The sequence below is a fragment of the Megalops cyprinoides genome, chromosome 8, assembly GCF_013368585.1.
Source record: "Megalops cyprinoides isolate fMegCyp1 chromosome 8, fMegCyp1.pri, whole genome shotgun sequence".
Taxonomy (NCBI): Eukaryota; Metazoa; Chordata; class Actinopteri; order Elopiformes; family Megalopidae; genus Megalops; species Megalops cyprinoides.
Window position 1 is genome coordinate 8,348,672 of NC_050590.1, and position 17,688 is coordinate 8,366,359.

Consider the following 17,688-nt stretch of genomic DNA (forward strand, 5'->3'; position numbering starts at 1 on the left):
CCTGTTGGAACCCTGAGAGGCCAGGAAACACACCTCCGACCCCTCAGCACCACCGAGCCAGGAAACAGCTGCCTTTTCGTTGTCAAGACTCAGCGAGGGCATATGCAACTTCAGCAGAACTCTGAGTTTTCAGGTTTTTACAGGCCCAGAGGGATCTTTTCTTAGACCTGCAAGTCACCTAGCTTGTAAAATGGTAGGGGAAACACTGCCATAAGTAGGACAACAAATTATGCTGTGAGGTATGGTAAGCTACTTTGTAGCATGTGAAACATACAGTATAAACGGGCAGTAATAACAAAAAAAGAAATGATGACAAAGCACTGCCTTCTGCAATAAATTTCAACATTCGAAAAAGTACTAGAGTGAAAAAATTCTAGCTGCAACGCAGGACATTTAACGTTAAAAAAAGGAAGACCCTCATGTCTATTCCAGCGGTTTCCTGTTCACAGCTGTGCAGCTCCTTTGACAATAGAGAGGCCATGGGTCACACGGTGCAGATGAACAATAGCTTTCAACACCTTGTTACTGTGGACAAAGTGAAATTTTGCCACAAACTGAAGCACTGACAGTTCAGAATTCACATCATACCACAACCAACTTGGACTACATCACTGAGAAGACGGGGAAAAAACTACACTGTGATAATTCCTTCAGATCTACAGCCAGTACACTATAGATCACAGGGCTGATTGCTTCCTCAAGGACATTAAGATAAAAATACACCTCTCTACAGGTGACTATATGCCACACTTAGAATGCCCGCGGGAAGACGTGGAAGTGCTGTGTGGGTAGAACAACAACCATCACTTTCTGTTTTTTTATCTTTATCCCAGCTGTAGCATGGATGTATGCAATTCCATTAGTAGTAACACAGTAACAGCGTGCGGTACCTGTCCTTTGGATAAGCTCTCCCATCTGTCAGGCCCCTGGGGGAGCAGGGAGTGCAGCAGCTCCATTCTCTCTCGCAAGGGGGGCAGCAGCATGGTGGCTCCCACCGACAGCGTCTCTATAACAGCCTAAAACAACAACCGCACAACGGCGCCGGCGGGTGCAAATCAGTGCTCGGCGTCCTCCTCTGGAGATCAACAGCAGCTGCATCCGAAACGCACCTCACCTCGCATTCTCTGCAAACGCTAGACCTTACTGTTGTTTAATACATAGCTAATTGGGTACTTCACAGTACTTGTTAGCTCACTGTCAAAAAAAGGAAATAAGCACTTGAAAATTAATCAGGTTTGTGGTATAGTGTCGAGCGCACACCCTTTGGATGACCCTTACAAAGGAGTGACAAATGTGCCAAACCAAAAATATTCCCAGCGTTAATGCATTTCAGAGAATCAGTCTAGGTGCCCCTAAGCATAATTTCCACTAGTACTTGAGTTCATGCAGGGGTTACATATCAGTCTCAACATAGCTGTAATGACCACAGCAACAGATGAGGAGGCCCCTTCATGCAGACCCACCTCTTGGATCTCGTCTGGCACAGAGGAGTCCATGAGGCGGAAAAGCAGGTTTCTCAGAGGCCTCGCCTGGCGACCCAGGATGCTGGTGGCCACGCCTCCAGCAAGGGCCAGAGCCAGGTGATTCGACAGGAGTTTCAGACACAGCTTGAGGAAGTTATGATGCTCCCTGTATAAATACAGAGGGTGATCAAAATGAGTCTCATATTCACCTGCAGTATAAAGCCAACTATTGATTCAGCTGAATAGAAAGCAATGGTTGATGTGGTCTTTTCCTCCACACGTGAAGCGACTCGGCCACTGATGCTTCACTAAGAAGAAGCAGTATGGTTACCAAGGTGATCTGGAAATTCACAGGCCATCACTGAAAAGGTCACCTGGCTCAGGCCTACCTTGATGAGGGGAAGGGGAGAGGGGGCACCTCACTGTTGATGCCATCGCAGTACCGTTCCAGGAAGGAGCGAAGATGCGAGAAAGTGCTTTCTTCTAAATCCACACAGTAGGGACGATGCCATGCTACGACTTGCCTTTTGAAGGAAGAACACAGTACAGGTCTGGAACCTCTCTTTGAAAGTATAAACACAGCATGCATTGCCTTCTATGTCTGGTAAACAGAACGTCTGTTCAAAAAAGAGCCAAGCACTTTTACCCTGTCTCTGAACAACCGCCTAACCTTTTCAGCAACAACAACAGTTGTCACAGCTGTGGACAGCACTCGCAGAGGTATTTAAAGACAACTGTTTGCATGTTGTTTTTTCAACTGTTCCCGTTTGTGCTGCCTAGCAAACATACATTTTATACCTCATGCTCAACAGTTCAGTTATGCAGCTGGGCTTTCTGTCCAGCTGATGAGAGTGCCTCCCTTACACAGCAGTACAACAGCAGTGCCTCTAGCAAAACCAGGCATCCTGACTGCCCTCACCCACCCTGACCCCTTTAAACCCCCCGGGGTCCAAATTCCATCACTCACCTGTCCCGGGGCAGGGCGGTCCAGGCCAGGCTGTGGGAGGTGCCTGCAGAAATCTGCTGGATGGCAACCCCATCCAGGCCAATGACCTTCTTGGGTTTTGTGATGGGCCCGGTGGAATTACCCTGGCCGCACTGTCCCATGGAGTTGTTACCCCAGGCGTACACCTCGTTGTCTGCAGTCAAACAAGACAGGTCACATTTCTGATAACCAGCGACAGGAATGTCAAACATCTCCTATAAAATTTAACCAAACAAGCTCATCCAGGTCCTTTGGAGTAACAGGCCCCAGAGAACCAGTCGTGCATTGTGGCTTTCGCCTGAGTGTGAGATTCATGGATTTGGCAGCCCTTTGAAACAAGCAGGTGACAGAATTCAGTACTCCTTGGTCCTTTGTGTGTGATGGCTGAATAGCTGGACGGTGGAACTTACCATGTGACAGAGCCAGGCAGTGGCTGTCACCAATGGAGATGTCCACCACTCTTGTGGTGGCCAGTTCTTCAATCAGCTTTGGTCTGAGCGCAGTGGCTTCAGAGGAGCCGCACCCTAGGCATGCCCCACAGCCCCATGCGTAAACCTGCGGTGAAGACAGCACGACATGGGCCTCCTTCACTGCACACCTCACCACACCCGACAGCAACAGCCTGCTTCACAATACAGAGCTGGCCGGCTGAATGAAATCATTCACGACGCAAAGCAGCCGATACGACCGACAGCTCTGACTTACACGCAAAACACAAAAGGCTATACATTTACCACTGTAATTTATGATTTCCAAATGTGGCTGAAAACATGGAGCTTTTAGTGGGGTGCATTCCTGCGAGATATTTAGAAAGGAATTCCTCCCTGCCCGGGCTGGCGGAATGGGAGTTCTGGTAACCAGATGATTAGAGGCAGACAGGAAGTTGCACGCCCCCAAGTCTTTCTCCAAATCCCTCTCTCCAGTTCTGTCTCCCAGGAGATAAGGCACAGCTACAGAGCCCACCAGCTCAGCAGCAATGTCACATGTGGTAGCAGGTGAATATGCTCTGACAGAGCTCTACACTGCACAGCTCTGGCAGCAGAGCTCAGCGGGCTAATGAATGGTTCCCTCACTATTATGCAATTGTTTCTTTCCGTTCCAAGTTTTTTTTTTTGTTAGATACATTCATAATGTACTCTAGATTTAGGGTGAAACTGTACCCCAATATGACAATATACTTAAATATTGCATTATGAAACAGTAACATTAAACACCACACAGTACACCATGATGCATAATGACATCACACAACCAGGTTTCTGCGTGTATCTCTCAAAAATATACTATAGATGTAACATAAGAATATCATATAGACCTATAACAGAACTAGATAAGACAATGGAACACAGTTCCATGGACTAAAGTGGACAGTGGACTAAAGGTGTGTTGTAACCGAATGCAATGCGAAATTTAGCTTCGCTTTCCTTGTGCGGGTTTGATCGCTTGCCTGAAAAATAAACAAGCAAATTTCGCGCCACATCACAGCAAGCATTTTTGACTACACCAACGCTGCTAGCAAGTTTGCTAGACACAATAGAAGACAGCTAAGTTATCTTGCCTTGCTAGCTAGCTAGTTAATTAGCATATATAAATACCGCACACGAGCAGTTTGTCATTTCTTGTGAACTCTCTTTTTTAAGAAGTAATGTTTCTCTAAAGTTTCAAAGTTAACAGTCAACACAACAATGGGTCCAAGTTTTGAAACCTCAGCTAATGGACAATACCAATCAGCCTCAGATTTCTGGAAAGGGGGCATGGCTTCTAGCCCTACTTAAAGGTGATTGGCTTTCGCCAGGCGAAGTTTTTGCTTGAGTTGAACATTTTTTAACTCAAGCAAACACTCATTTTGCCCATTTCACGCCGCTCGCAGTTTCGCTGCGATTAACTCTGCCTATTCGCCTCCTGCCATTGACTTTTCACGCATTCGGGTCGCTCGTAAATTTCGCGTCGCGTTCGGTTAAAACTGAAGACTTTGTTTCCCCATACTGTCAGCTGTTGAAATGTCACTAGTAGTTTGATTTGAAGCTACTGCGCAAGTTCAGTTGCCAGTTCTTTTCATACAGAAGATTCCTCACACTTTCCAACACATATGTGACCTATAGGATCTGGGTTCAATCCAGCTATGTCATCAGACACCAATTAAGCAATAAAAATGCCCTAAAAGAAATGTAACCTAAACCGACTAAAATACATTTTAAGTAATTACCTTGTAATAAAAAAGTTATGGATGATACTGTAACATATTGATAATCATGATATTATTTGGGAGAATGATCACATACTTATAACTAATTATCATACTGTTTCACCCCTATTCTAGATACGTGGCGATTTGTCAATACGGTATGACAACAGCTCTTGATAAGCAAAACGACTTGAAAATCTTGATCAGTGAAGCAGCATTTCTGGTTAAAGCTGCTTTGTAACTCAGACTCTGACAGTTTCTCCACCCAGAGCAAAGCAACCATACCTGTCCTGTGGAGGTGAGCGCCAAGGAGGACTGGCTCCCTGCGCACACCTTACGAATAAACATGCCCTGCAAGGCCTCCACAACTTTGGGCTTGTACACTCTGTTTGTGTCCCCATGGCCAAGCTTCCCTGAAGGGTTAAATAGAGGAAAATGCATTAGGGCTCACACCCATTCCTCATTCAATCCTTAACTTTGAATGTGCACATTGAACAGCCAGCAGTTACTAAAATAAACAAAAAATTAAATGAAAAACAACCATTTTTTTAAAACTAATTTACTTAGTTGTGAGCAAAGCATGTTTGCTTTGAGTCTAGACTGAATAGTTAATGCTAACAGTACAGTACAGTACTTTTCAGTGAAAGATCATTATTAGTGCAAATTTGCCCCTGCTCACCGTTGTCTCCTCCACCAAAGGACCAAACTGTGCGGCCATCTTTCGACAGTGCAATGGTGTGGGAGCTCCCACAAGACACCTCTCCAACATTGCTGATGTCTTTCACCAGAGTAGGAATGTTTCTGCTGTTGCTGTCTCCGTGACCTACGCATTGGCAGAGGCATCGTTACAAACGTCAATCTACCCATGGGGCTTGCAAGAAAGTATTAAGATGGGACAAACGAAAGTGCCTGAAATTACCTAGTCTTCCGAAATCTCCCTCCCCCCACGTGTAGAGCTCTCCGTCCTCGCTGACGGCAGCGCTGTGCCTGTACCCCGCAGACACGCACACCACCACCTGCACAGCACAGCGGCACAGGTGTAACCACAAGCACACAACACCGAATGAGCAACTGCAAGTGAGCAACACAGGCAAATTGTGCAGAGCAACTGCACTGCGCGATCATTAGAAAAAAAAAATCAACCACTAACAAACAACTAACAAGTGAAGCTTGAGAAAACAGTAAAGAGTAAATAAAACTGGTTTGAAATTCATCTTTTGCCTCACATATTCCACACACTACAGTATGCAGAGTTTTTACATTCTTAATGTCTCTTACGCAGATAAAGCCACTTAAGAGTCAGAAGTCTTACAAACTACGCAACACTTCAAAGCAGAGATCAGTGGTATTATTCCGGTTGTCAGGGACACACCTTTCCTTGGAGGGGGCCTTGGATGAGTTTCGGGTATTTCTGCGTGGAGCTGTTCCCATGGCCCAGCTTGCCGTAGTCCCCATCACCCCAGCTAAACACCTCGCCCTCGGTCGTGAAGGCCAGGGTGTGGCCATCTGAGCCTTTGGAGGATGACACTTTCTTGATGGCTCGGTGGGGTTCAAAGGTCAGCTTCTTCAGAGTGGACTGGTTGTTGGAGTCGCCCAAACCTAGCCTTCCGTAGCTTCCCTTTCCACAGGCCCGGACCGACCCGTCAGAGGAGATGACGAAGGTGCAGTACTGCCCGGCCTCAATCTGATGGGTGCAAAAGCCAGGGATGAGCAGCGGTCAGAGGCAACCAATCAGACAACTGCAGCCATCTTCGGTGCCATTAAACAGAAATGATTCAGCACAACCAGAGTTAGCAAGTTGTAAACTACAGTGTGGTGCATTTAAAAATAACTTCATCGGTTTATGCAAGCCCAGTTTGCCATGAAAGAGTCAGCACAATGCATGGCATAGTCCGCGGAGACAGCAGAAGGGCTGCAGCAATGCATTATTCACGCCCTTGCCATTATCAACAAAGATCAACATGATTGTGTAACGGGGGAAAACCAGCCTGAACAGCCATCCACACAGCCTGCTGGAGCAGAGGCTGACCGCGACAGAAGAGCAGGTTAACATTTCATTGCAGAAAAAAATGTTTTATTTTTTTTCATGATCTACATTTTAATAAAAAGTCAAGAGGAAGAACACTGCACACATTTTACATTTCCCATATGTCCCGACATGTCTCCTACTTCATCGGGCCATACTTGGAATGTTAATTTGTTTGTCAGAAGCCCCTGTGCAGGGTGACTTACAGGGCATTGCTTTTATTAGTATTAAAACTGACCAATCAGAGTAAGATTCTTCCCCTTACCGTCTGGGCATCGGCGAAGCTTGGTGCCAGTTTTGGCTGCAGGATCTTTTCCTGGGTGCCCTCCACCAGCTGATGGCTGCTGTTGCTGCCCCAGACATAGACCTCGCATGTCTCCGACACCATGGGCGCCTCTCCTGTTTGGATGCTATCCGGACTGGCACAGGTTCTGGAGTAGTCTGATGCCATTCTGCAAACCTTTTTAACCCACCACCCAAAACAGACGTTTTAGTACAGGTCTGACACGCATACATTTGCACTACGATATAATAATGGAATTGGTCCACATCAAAAGCGATATCTGCACCCGTTTCTATGACTACAGTCCAGACACAAGAGTCTATACATTAGACTAAGGGTTTATTGACGCTGTTTATTGATGTGGGAATAGTGTATTACCTCTTCAAACAGGCAGAGTGCAGCTTCATACAATGAGCAGAGCCCATCAGCTGTCCGTTTGGGTTCTCTCCACTGACTCCGGTCCGCTGAGGACCCCTGGGGAAGGAGAAAGAGACAACAGGCAGGTTCAAAACAACGAAAGAGACTGCAGAAGATCAGACCCATCAGCTTCCGTGCATCTGTCACAAAGGGGCATCGGAAGGATCAGCTTCATTATAATTTCATCACAGATGCTCGGAGTCTGTGGCACTCACTTAAAGAAACCAACGGGAAATGGATCAAGCGTGCCAAACGCCGGAACTCAATTATAAATGACATGCAAGATGCCCCTTGAAATAATTACCAGGGAGCGGCGCATCTGCATTAAGATATTCATGAAGCAGTCGTAGCCGATGAGCCCCTCCTGGTTCAGGGGCGTCTTGCTCTTCTCCATGGCGCTGACGACTGCCGAAGCGGCCAGAGCCATCTCTATCCACTCCAGGAGGTAGCGCAGTGAGCCCCTCTGAGCGGCCAGGCCCAGGAGCAGCTCGGACGCCAGCCTCCGCCCGAGGATATCCGCCCCGGAGTTCGGCATGGTCACGCCCTTCAGGAAGGTGGTCACCTGAGCCAGGCAGTCCAAGCCCATGGGGGGGATCTTGCTCTCGTTGGCCAGAGACAGGGGCGGCAGGGAGCTGACCACGTCTATGGCAGTGTGGATGACGTCGTTGCACAGGTTGAGGCCCGGCCCCGGGGGCGGCATCATCCAGCTCTGACGCAGGAGGGCAAAGAGCAGGCTGAGGCCCGTGCGCACGCCCATCTCGATCAGCGCGTCGGTGCTGGAGCGCGGCCTCTCGCTCACCGAGTGCAGGTCGGCCGAGCCGGAGTTGTTTTCCGGAGAGTGCTGCTGCTGCTTCACCTTGCCCTTGTCGTGGTACTTGTTGGACAGCGCGTAGAAGATGCGCTGCAGCACCAGCAGCCTCTTGCGCAGGGCGGCGGCGAAGGGCGAGTCGGAGCACACCATCTTCGCCAGGGCCAGCTGGCTGCCCAGGAGGGCGTCCAGGTAGTGCTCCTGCTCATCGCTGGAGAGGGACTCGCGCTCAAAGTCTGGCAGCTGGGGGCCCTTGAGGCACAGCACTTGCTGGGGCAGCAGCACCACCTCTTTGTTGGCCAGCAGTTTGGAGTGGAGCACAGACACGCCCTCCCGCGTGGCGATGGACTCGCTGTCCTCTGTGATCCACGAGCTGTTGAGGTGCTCCAGCCATTTAAGCTTCACTGGGGGGATCATCAGGGCCATGGCATGTCACTCAGGCGCCATCAGTCCTGAGGAGAGAGCAGGGGCGGGATGCTTTACTATGAAACCACAGTTAAACAGTGAAGGTAAAGAGGGGGGAAAAACAGTGCAATTGGTACATGTGCCAGATAACAAAATAACTAATATAGAGGGAAAAATAATAATAATAATGTACCCACATACTGTTTTCAAGCTCCCGAGTGTTTCACTGCAAAAAAAAAAAAAACATTTTGACCTACATGGTATTTGTCATGTTGACACATTTATTTTTGCAATAAATTGCTCGGGAACATTTTAAGCACTGTGGGATACAATTTTTTTGTGCAGCAACTAAGGAAATGCACCTTACAGATTCAAGCCCGTTAAAACAGTTCAAAACCTTGGCTGAACTGAACAGCTGTACACCTGCTTTACATATCTGTCTCGGGTCAGTAAATAACAAACTTTTTAACACACCTCCAGCACCATACTGGTCTAACATGAGTTTGTATCCTGTCCTACAGAGCAGCATGAAGGCCAAGGACATAATTTTCATGCAGGTTGTTGTCTGTTACCAGCAAACAAGTTGCTCTAAATAATCTGTGGCTGGTGCACAAAGTTTCCCTTCTGTTAGGCACTGTCTATATCAGACAACACACAATAGTGCTCCCTTAATTTGTAGGCTAATTACAACCACCGCAACAACAAAGATAGACTCATGTGTCTATTACTAAAGCTTAAAGACTCAACAGACATTTGGATAGGGCTGAAAACAGTCTTGGTACCAGCCTTTTCAGAGCCATTATTTTCTAACCCTTTACACCTTGCCAACGGCATCCTGGGCCTTCCGTAGTCAATGTAAGACAAAATGATGACCACCTTAAAGAGGTGAAGGGGAAATCTACACATTAAACACAACCACTGAGTGGGCCAAGACTATAAGCCAAGATTCAGCCTTACTGTGAGATAGGTATATGCACATTGGAAAAAAATCTTTCAAAACGTTCAAAGTACTGGATACATCAACTGGATATTTGCTGCTGAGGCTAGTCCAGGACTTTACTGACTTTCACACTGAGTAAGATGTTATTTTATGCTGTGGAGTTGCATACCACTGTTCATTAGGGAAAAACCATCTAGAAAATGAAAGCTTCATTAAAGCTTTATCTATAAAACATTATCTTGCCACAACACCCAGCTGAATAATTCTGAATGCAAAGAAAAAAGAACAGATTAAAATTGCTATTTTGCCAATTTTTGTGCTCCCATTCACAGAATTTAAATTCATATCAATTGCAATTCTCCCATGGCGAGGTCTCCCACTATTTTTGGCAGATCATTAAAGGAACATAGCTGACCAGGTTACACAGAACATTTATGCTGATCCTCAATATCTGGTATTTTAGAAATCATAAACTACTGGATTGAATAAACAGATAAACATATGTAGCATAGAGGGAAAAATTCTTAAACCAAGCTTCATTTGTCAATAGTTTATGATAACATTTTCTTGTTATACTTGTACCGACTGAGACTTACAGGTTACAGAGAGTTGGGCTATTAAATATTAATTCAAGTGTTCTTTGACTGATAGGAAAAGGTGAACTTGCGTGACACAGATGCAGTATGTTAGTCACAACCACATCTTTTCCGCTTTGGTCAGATTATGTATGCATCATATTGTGTGGCTGAAACAAGTAGAAAAAGGGCTGAACAGGCCCTCTTCAAATTGGCCTTGACTCCTCCCATGCGGTTTTCGCCCTCTAGGGCGTCTAATAGCAAAATGTCATTGTTGCGGTGGCCACTCATTCAGTCCGTCACTCTGTCTGTGCTGTACACTGTCGTCTCTGGTGCTGGTACTCTTAGAAGAAGCAAACCAAAAAAATGCGTAGTTGTTTTAATGTTCTACCAATGCCATGTATAAACTCCCTCCTTCTAAGACCAAATAAAATCAGGAAGACTACAGGGGAAAGGATGACCTCACTTTTTACAATTCAAAGCGTCACAGCAATAAGGGCATCCGGGTGACTGCTTCAATTGACAGTGTCAAAGATGCAACAGAAACACTCTTCGAAATCATCAAAATCTGCTCAAAATCATGACATAGCTCAGTAAATGCACAGGTAAACTGAAAGTGAATTGAAAAAAAAGAGAGGGAAAGGCAGTTTTCAAATTAAGTTTCACTACTGACCTAGTTATGTAAGCACTGCAACTAACAGGTTTTCAAGCTACTTCTCCTTTTAAGCAAATTTTACGGGGATCACAGGTTTAACCATTTTCTGTCATATAATATGTACCGTAGCAGCGACATAAACTCGGCATGATTATAAAATAGACAATAATGCAGATGAAACAGATGTGACTACCTTGCATCATGTTCAGCCTCTTCTGCCAAAGGATTTCGTTTAATGAAACCCACCAGACCCCGGACGCCTAGACAGATGTGATCATTCCAAATGAACCCAAGAGGTTTCTGTGCTCTTTTCTTCAGTATTACTCAAACATACTATCACCTGTTTTAAAGAAAGTTCTTGAACCAATAAGCATTTCCCCCTACTTGGTAAGGTACAGATTCTGAAAGACAGGCATGATTACATCATCACTGTACTGTTAAATATTAACATATACGTTCAAACCTGATTATTCACCTGTTTTATCTACTTGACACAGTTTTAGCTATGCAGGTCTTCTTTTGCAATTCCAGTATTCAGACTGAAGAATCGAAACCATTGTTTCACCATTCATTAAAGTGTAAACCAATGTCTTTATTCAGACTGAAATTAACTCTAGGCATAAGGGTAATATTAAAATATTTAAATTTGTGGTGATATGTTTTTTTTATTTTTTTACCACAGCAAATTAATTATCAATACAAAAAAATGTATGCTTTTCAACAAAGAATAGCCAATCCCCTCCCCTCCCCCCCCCCCCCCCCCCCCCCCAGTACCTGCAAACAGCTATTTCATAACTTATTCCACTGACATTTCATTACAGGAATGTACTGCAACTATTCAGGGACAAAGAATGGTGTGAGAAAAATCCTCATCAGAATTTAATCTGGACAAAGTTCATAATGTACTGTAGTTAACAAGTTACACAACTATTTCATTTGTTATTTTCACTCCTTTAAGAGAGTAAGAAGGGCAGCCTATAGATGATTACATTACATTGATGATTAAGGTATCTGAAGATGATTCTATATTATCATCTCCATTCAAAACAGGCATCTAGCTAGACATTTGCATTCACAAACGAATTTACTTGGTTTTTCCATTCTCACTTGGTTAAATGCAAGAACCCCCTTACCTAGAAATTAAAAATAACGGGGTGTTTTCGCTCCAGTAAGCGAAATAATAACGTCTTTGGCTTTTCTCTGCCATGCGACTACAAGACCCTGTCGATGAACTCGCCATTGTGAGACATTCTGCCAGCACTCAAGTTACCTAGGTAGTTAGCCTGTTAGCTAGCTATTTTCCACGCACAGTGTTATAGTTACAGACATTTTTATCATTAAGCTTCAAATTAAACAGATCCCACCTGCCGGGCGGAATGGCTGAATGGAGCTAGTACCCAGCCCAACAGCATCGTCACCCCGCAGTGATGTTAGTTAAGGGTAACTAGATAACTACCGTCTTTGGTTAGCAGTTTGCGTAACATCATTGCTCACTACGCTGAGCAACATTGTTGCAGGCTGGGGTGGGAACCGTCTACAAGCCGCCACTACAACTAGCCAACAATTAGGGTAGACAGGCTGGGGTACGACATTCGCACATTTAATAGTGATACATCTACAAGATCCCCCAGTTTCTGCTTTTCAACTGCTTTCCCTGACACAAGACAGCCCTGTTCTAAACGTTTATATTCAACAGTGAAATAAACACCCCTTACCAGCTAGCTGACGCATACTGATACTACGGTCATGCATGCCCCAATGCAAAAGCAATGAATTTAAGTAGCTAGTTAACATTAGATAACTAATTAACTGAACCGATAACAATACTGATCATGACGCATAAAAAACATGAGTGACCGCTAAACGCTGGCTAGATGACTGGCTTGCTTGCTAACGTTGGCTAACGTTACGTCAGTGATGTAGTTATATTTTGATTCAACATAAAATACTGTTGGCCAACGAGCGAATTATGCCAATTTACAACTGGCTGTCATGTAGGTAAACTGGATAACAAGCTATAATTTGCTGTTGGTATTAGCCAGTAACCGTAACGGACGAAATCCTACATACACCTACCCTGCTAGCAAGCTCTCACAAGGTTAGCTAGCCAACTAACGTTGACCAAAGTGGCTAGCTAGCACAAACTCACTACTTCTATTTGCCTAGATAACAACCTAATATCATTTAGACAGGTGTCATAGGCAGCTTATGGTATCTACTGCAACAATGTCCTGTAGCTAACATTTGCTAAAAAGGTTAGAAACAACTAAATATCAGAGCTAACCAACCTGCAAGTTCGGGACGGCTGCTAGCTAGCTAGCTGACGTGAGCTATGTCATTATCACAAAGAATCTCCCACTGCAGACACAGCAATCTAGTTAGCTAGCGTTAGCTAGCTACTGTCTGTGGTTAGCTGCTTAGCTAGTTAAGTGGCTACGGCATGCTAACGAAACCGAAAATATTCTCCTGCGACCGGAGCCAGCAATACTGGGCGGACCACCTCTGTCTCCCTGCAAAACATAGGTAAAAGTAATAGATGGACGGCGCAATGATTATTCTAGACTGGGGATGGAAGGCCTAGCGTTAGCCACCTAGCTACAGCCGTTTAACGATACAGCATAGATTCAGAAAAGAGAGAAGCCAGACTCACCATCAACTGTCAATGGCCTCCGCCGTACCTATACGCAATTGGACTTCAGTTCAAATTGCAAATGCTGATGCACCTGCATGTTTACCAGCACCGTTTTTTTTTAAATATTTGCTGTGCTTCGTTAAAGATAACAGGAGTATTTCTGTCCACCCGTTTTTTTTTTTTTGGAACGAGATCCTGTAAGTGTCAGCAACGGTTCCCCATGCTCCCTCCCTTCTGCTCCTGCTAACTTCCACCGCAGTCAAACTGGAGTCCCTGCCCCTACACGAGCCCCAGCCCCAGCCCTACGACGGGCGCGGTGACGTCTGCCTGTGTGTTTATTCTGTAAAAGTCTGTTCAGGTAAGCAGTGCAGCTGGAAAAAGCGTGCTACTCACCGAAAACCTCAAGTTGCAGCAATTATATTCTTAACAAACCACTGTAGCTCTCTCTAGAATGTATTTTGATTATGATGAGGATGATGATTATCGTTGTTAGTGGTGATGTTTTTGGTACGATATCAATTTGTTTTAATCGTCAAAGAACGACGATAGTCAGGTCAGATATGTTTTTAAGACTGACAGTTATTGAGCAAATGATGCACTGTTTGCAAGTTTTGTTCTAATTAGGCGGGTCTAAATTATTACTGTCGTTAGATCAAAGGAAAAAATAATAGGCTAATAACGGTGCGTGGAATTGCACCCGTACAAAAGAAAACAAAAAATGCATGCATCAAGTTCAAAATCTGAAGTTGTTATCATAATGAAAAAAGATCAATATAAGGGTTGCAATTGTGACCTTCTGCTGATTGTGGTAGAGAACGCACACTGCTGATGTTATATATGTGTAGTGAAGCGAGCCGGTGAGTCAATCAGAAAGTGACAGTGTGAGATTTGCTGCACCACAGCCAATGAAAAGCCTTTTTCTGCCCTAATAGTTGAATCGCAAAACACACGGGATAGCTTATTCAGAGTGAAGCTGAATTGTTGTGTCCGTTTTGCTTTTGTTTATTATTATCAGTGTTCTGAATATTGCTTGTGAGAAGGTCTTTCTTACTATTTGTGGTAGCGGTTTATAGCGTTCCTCTTTGATCTGAAAAGATGACTAATCTCCTTTCATACGTTTATGTACTGTACATTTTTGACAATTATAAATTAAACGCAGATGAAACCTGAGACGTAGAAATGTGTACACTCTCTTTCTGTTTGTCCAACCGCAGGACCATGCAAATGCTTAGAAAAACAAATAGGTTCTCTGAAATTCAGGCGCTATTGTAAATTAAATTTGGATTTGAACCAGTTATTGGTCACTTGATAAATGACTAATTCCTGTGAAATGTTGAAATTATCCTTTCCCTTATCCTGTCATATCCTGTCTTATTCTTAATACCTCCTGAAGCCTTTAAAAGTGAATGGGATAATGCCAGCGGATTTCTTTTGAATGTTTCCCGCCACTGCACACAGAATAAAGCACATCATACAGTATGTTTCATAAACAGACCAATCTAATTGAGTGTGAACTTGTGACGCACACAAGTTTCCTTGTACAGCAGACAAACAGCTTTATGCTTATCTGAAATGAGCAACAACAGGGCGAGAGGCCCTGAGACCTCTCTGACAGAGGGGGAGAGAGATCGGAGCTGTCTGGGACACTGAAATGAGCGCATTGAGGTTAGGCAGCTGAGGAAATATACAAAACAGAATGACAAAAAGTATGTTTTTAACTCAGCTAACATTTTGACAGGTCTAATGCCTCGGTCTTACATAGACCAGACGTAACAATGTTGCATGTCTGTTATTATAGTATGAAATGCATTATATGAAAGGGCACCAGTACAATGGTAGTAGCAAGAAGGAGGTCTTGTGGCCCAAAGGTTTTCAGTTTGATTCTCACAAGGGGGAAATGCTGAACCTTTGAGCAAGGTATTTAACCAACTCAGTAAATATCAGTTTAAATGGATTAAATAATAAAAAAAAAAAACTGTAAGCTACTGTATGTAAGTAGGCCTAACTCTGGATAAGCAAATGTAATGTTATTATGTGTAAAATATAGCATATCAAAATTATTTATGTTTAGCATAAAAGGATGTACATGCTGGTCAAATTTATAAAATAAATACTTGAAAACAATCTATCTGGGTACAACAAAGGGATATGAAACAGAGGTATTCAAACACTCACCAAGAAGTAGATGCAGAAACTTCTTTAAATATGTTGTTGTTTTCCTTCTTTATTTGCCACAAGACAATATTTGCAGGATGTGTCTCAAATTTCCCAGTGGGTAGAAGACTGATGCTTCATGGTAGAAAGCATTACGTTGTTGACTAAATTCTAATAATCCTTGTAAATGTAGCACACCGATTGTTACTCCCACAGAACCCTGGCAAACACACAGAGCCAATACAACGCTTGCCTCCTGGTTACTGAACCCAGAAATTGATTTCCTGACATCAACATAACATTGATTTAGTAGAATTCTGCTATTTAATAAGTTAAAACATTTGTGTTGCAACTTTTAACAAGGTTGTTGAACTTGTCTTGTGAAGTGTAAAATGTGTTGGATTTCTCTAGATATATTTTTTTGCACATGAACCTGATAGCAGTATATAATCCAACAATATCAATGCATTGTGGGATTATGGAGTTATTGTATTGTGCTGTGTATGCTGCCCCCTGTTGGATTAAAAGTCCAATTGTTTCTTAGCAGGATGACTTCAATTTACATAACTCATTTTATGTTGTTTTTAAATATACTTGGGATTTTAATTATTATATAGCTCAAACAATCCATAATTCACCATGTCAGGACAAGGCAATACAGGTCATATATCTGCAAGACAAGCTTTGTCAACAGAAGATGTGCCTGCATTGGAGAGCTATGCAAGGATTTCTGAATCCAACCAACAGGGGGAGCTTTTGTATCGTAAAAGATCACTGAAAACATAGAATTCGGGTTGCAATAGCAGATATGAACTGTAGAGCAAAGATGGAAAAAGAATCATAGGACAGTCAATAATTACATTCATGCACACTTCCCAGATCACATACCAGAATGCTACACACTAAAGCCGCGATCACTGAGTTAGTCCAGTGTGTGGTTTTAAAGTCTGTGTTGTTATCAAATTGTTGCATGACTGAAAGAATAAAAAGCATAATGTAAGCACAAAAGCCAGGTAAATCGGTGAGTTTCGCACCAGCTTGGCTCTGGAGTTGTGTCAGGAGGGCTGCACAGTCATGAGGGGTGCAGTATTACTGAATGTCTAACTAATAAATATTGATGATGTGTGCTTAATAGGATGCATGAATTCGTGTTCTGTCTAAAGTGACTTGCTGTGCAGTGCAAGGTTTTGCCATGTCAGACAAACTGAATAGCTGCTGAAAAAATGTTTTCAAAACACATATGTATATGTAGTTTTTTGTCATGTCCATCATTCACTTACAGCACTGGCATCATTGTACTTCTCCTCTTTTTTTGAAAGAATCAGAGAATAAGACAGGGATGTTTGACTCAAGAGAAAAGTAACCTGCTCAGCAAATAGTGATGCTCTGATCAGCTGTGTCTTTCAGCATGCAGGAACTGAGATCATGCTTACTCACCGTTTCTCGTCTGATGTCTTCCATTGCCCCACTTCTTCTGGGATCTGACCCGTGCCGCTTCAATAAAGGGGTATTACATGTTCCATAGGGTAATTTATCATTTTTCTGTGTCTGACAATTACTACAAGGGCTACCGGTAATGATTTATGAACGATGAAAAAATAATAGGCACTTGCCTGCTTGCAGCAAGCCAGGTATGAAATGAGATAGCACTGAGTTTGGTACATGTAAAAATGAGCAAATATTCTGTTTATCCAAGTCAATTTCAAATTAGAGAACCAGTGCCCTGAGTATGAGATCTACCTCCCTCCTTGCTCCCTGCTCCTTGCCAGCACAAAGGTCATGTTGAACCTAAATGTGCACATGGAAAGGACTGTCAGTTCCATACATGACCTCATCGCTCACTGTGCAGACAACAGTGTGCAACCAGAACTTTGACAACACAGCCCTGGGAAATGGCCAGTCTACAGTATGAGCTATGGTTGTGGTCCTAAGAGACTGCCAGCTCTTTAAAATATATTGCAGTGGGGTTACCATCCACCCAGGCTCTTACAACGATACATCAAAGAACAGGCAACTGCAACTCAAGCTAATGTCAGACTGCCTGGGCAGCACCTAGGACTAATCCCTGTGCATATATCCAACAATGCTGACAGTCTGCTGGCACGAACCAGTCTGTGACCAGGCCAGCCAGGAAGGGTTAGTACAGCATATTGATATCGG

The 17,688-nt window shown here is 43.9% G+C and overlaps 1 protein-coding gene across 8 annotated transcripts in view; it reads right to left on the reverse strand.

Annotated features, from left to right (window-relative positions):
• The window catches only part of herc1 (HECT and RLD domain containing E3 ubiquitin protein ligase family member 1), a 62,136-nt gene extending 48,514 nt beyond the window's left edge, over positions 1-13,622 (reverse strand). For 6 of the 8 annotated variants that reach the window (XM_036535268.1, XM_036535270.1, XM_036535265.1 and 3 more), the window contains exons 1-13: positions 13,393-13,622; positions 7,664-8,619; positions 7,321-7,416; positions 6,925-7,119; positions 6,006-6,317; positions 5,553-5,649; positions 5,313-5,456; positions 4,919-5,046; positions 2,859-3,003; positions 2,431-2,602; positions 1,853-1,987; positions 1,464-1,629; positions 891-1,016 (exon numbers count right to left, since the gene is read on the reverse strand). In XM_036535268.1, the coding sequence (XP_036391161.1) occupies positions 891-1,016; positions 1,464-1,629; positions 1,853-1,987; positions 2,431-2,602; positions 2,859-3,003; positions 4,919-5,046; positions 5,313-5,456; positions 5,553-5,649; positions 6,006-6,317; positions 6,925-7,119; positions 7,321-7,416; positions 7,664-8,593 (2,646 nt within the window). In that variant the 5' untranslated portion in view covers positions 8,594-8,619; positions 13,393-13,622. Of the gene's footprint in view, positions 1-890; positions 1,017-1,463; positions 1,630-1,852; positions 1,988-2,430; positions 2,603-2,858; positions 3,004-4,918; positions 5,047-5,312; positions 5,457-5,552; positions 5,650-6,005; positions 6,318-6,924; positions 7,120-7,320; positions 7,417-7,663; positions 8,620-8,773; positions 8,799-10,935; positions 10,999-13,392 lie in introns of those variants that run through there. The other 2 variants (XM_036535263.1, XM_036535264.1) reach the window with 2 other exon arrangements.
• Between the last annotated feature and the right edge of the window lie 4,066 nt (positions 13,623-17,688).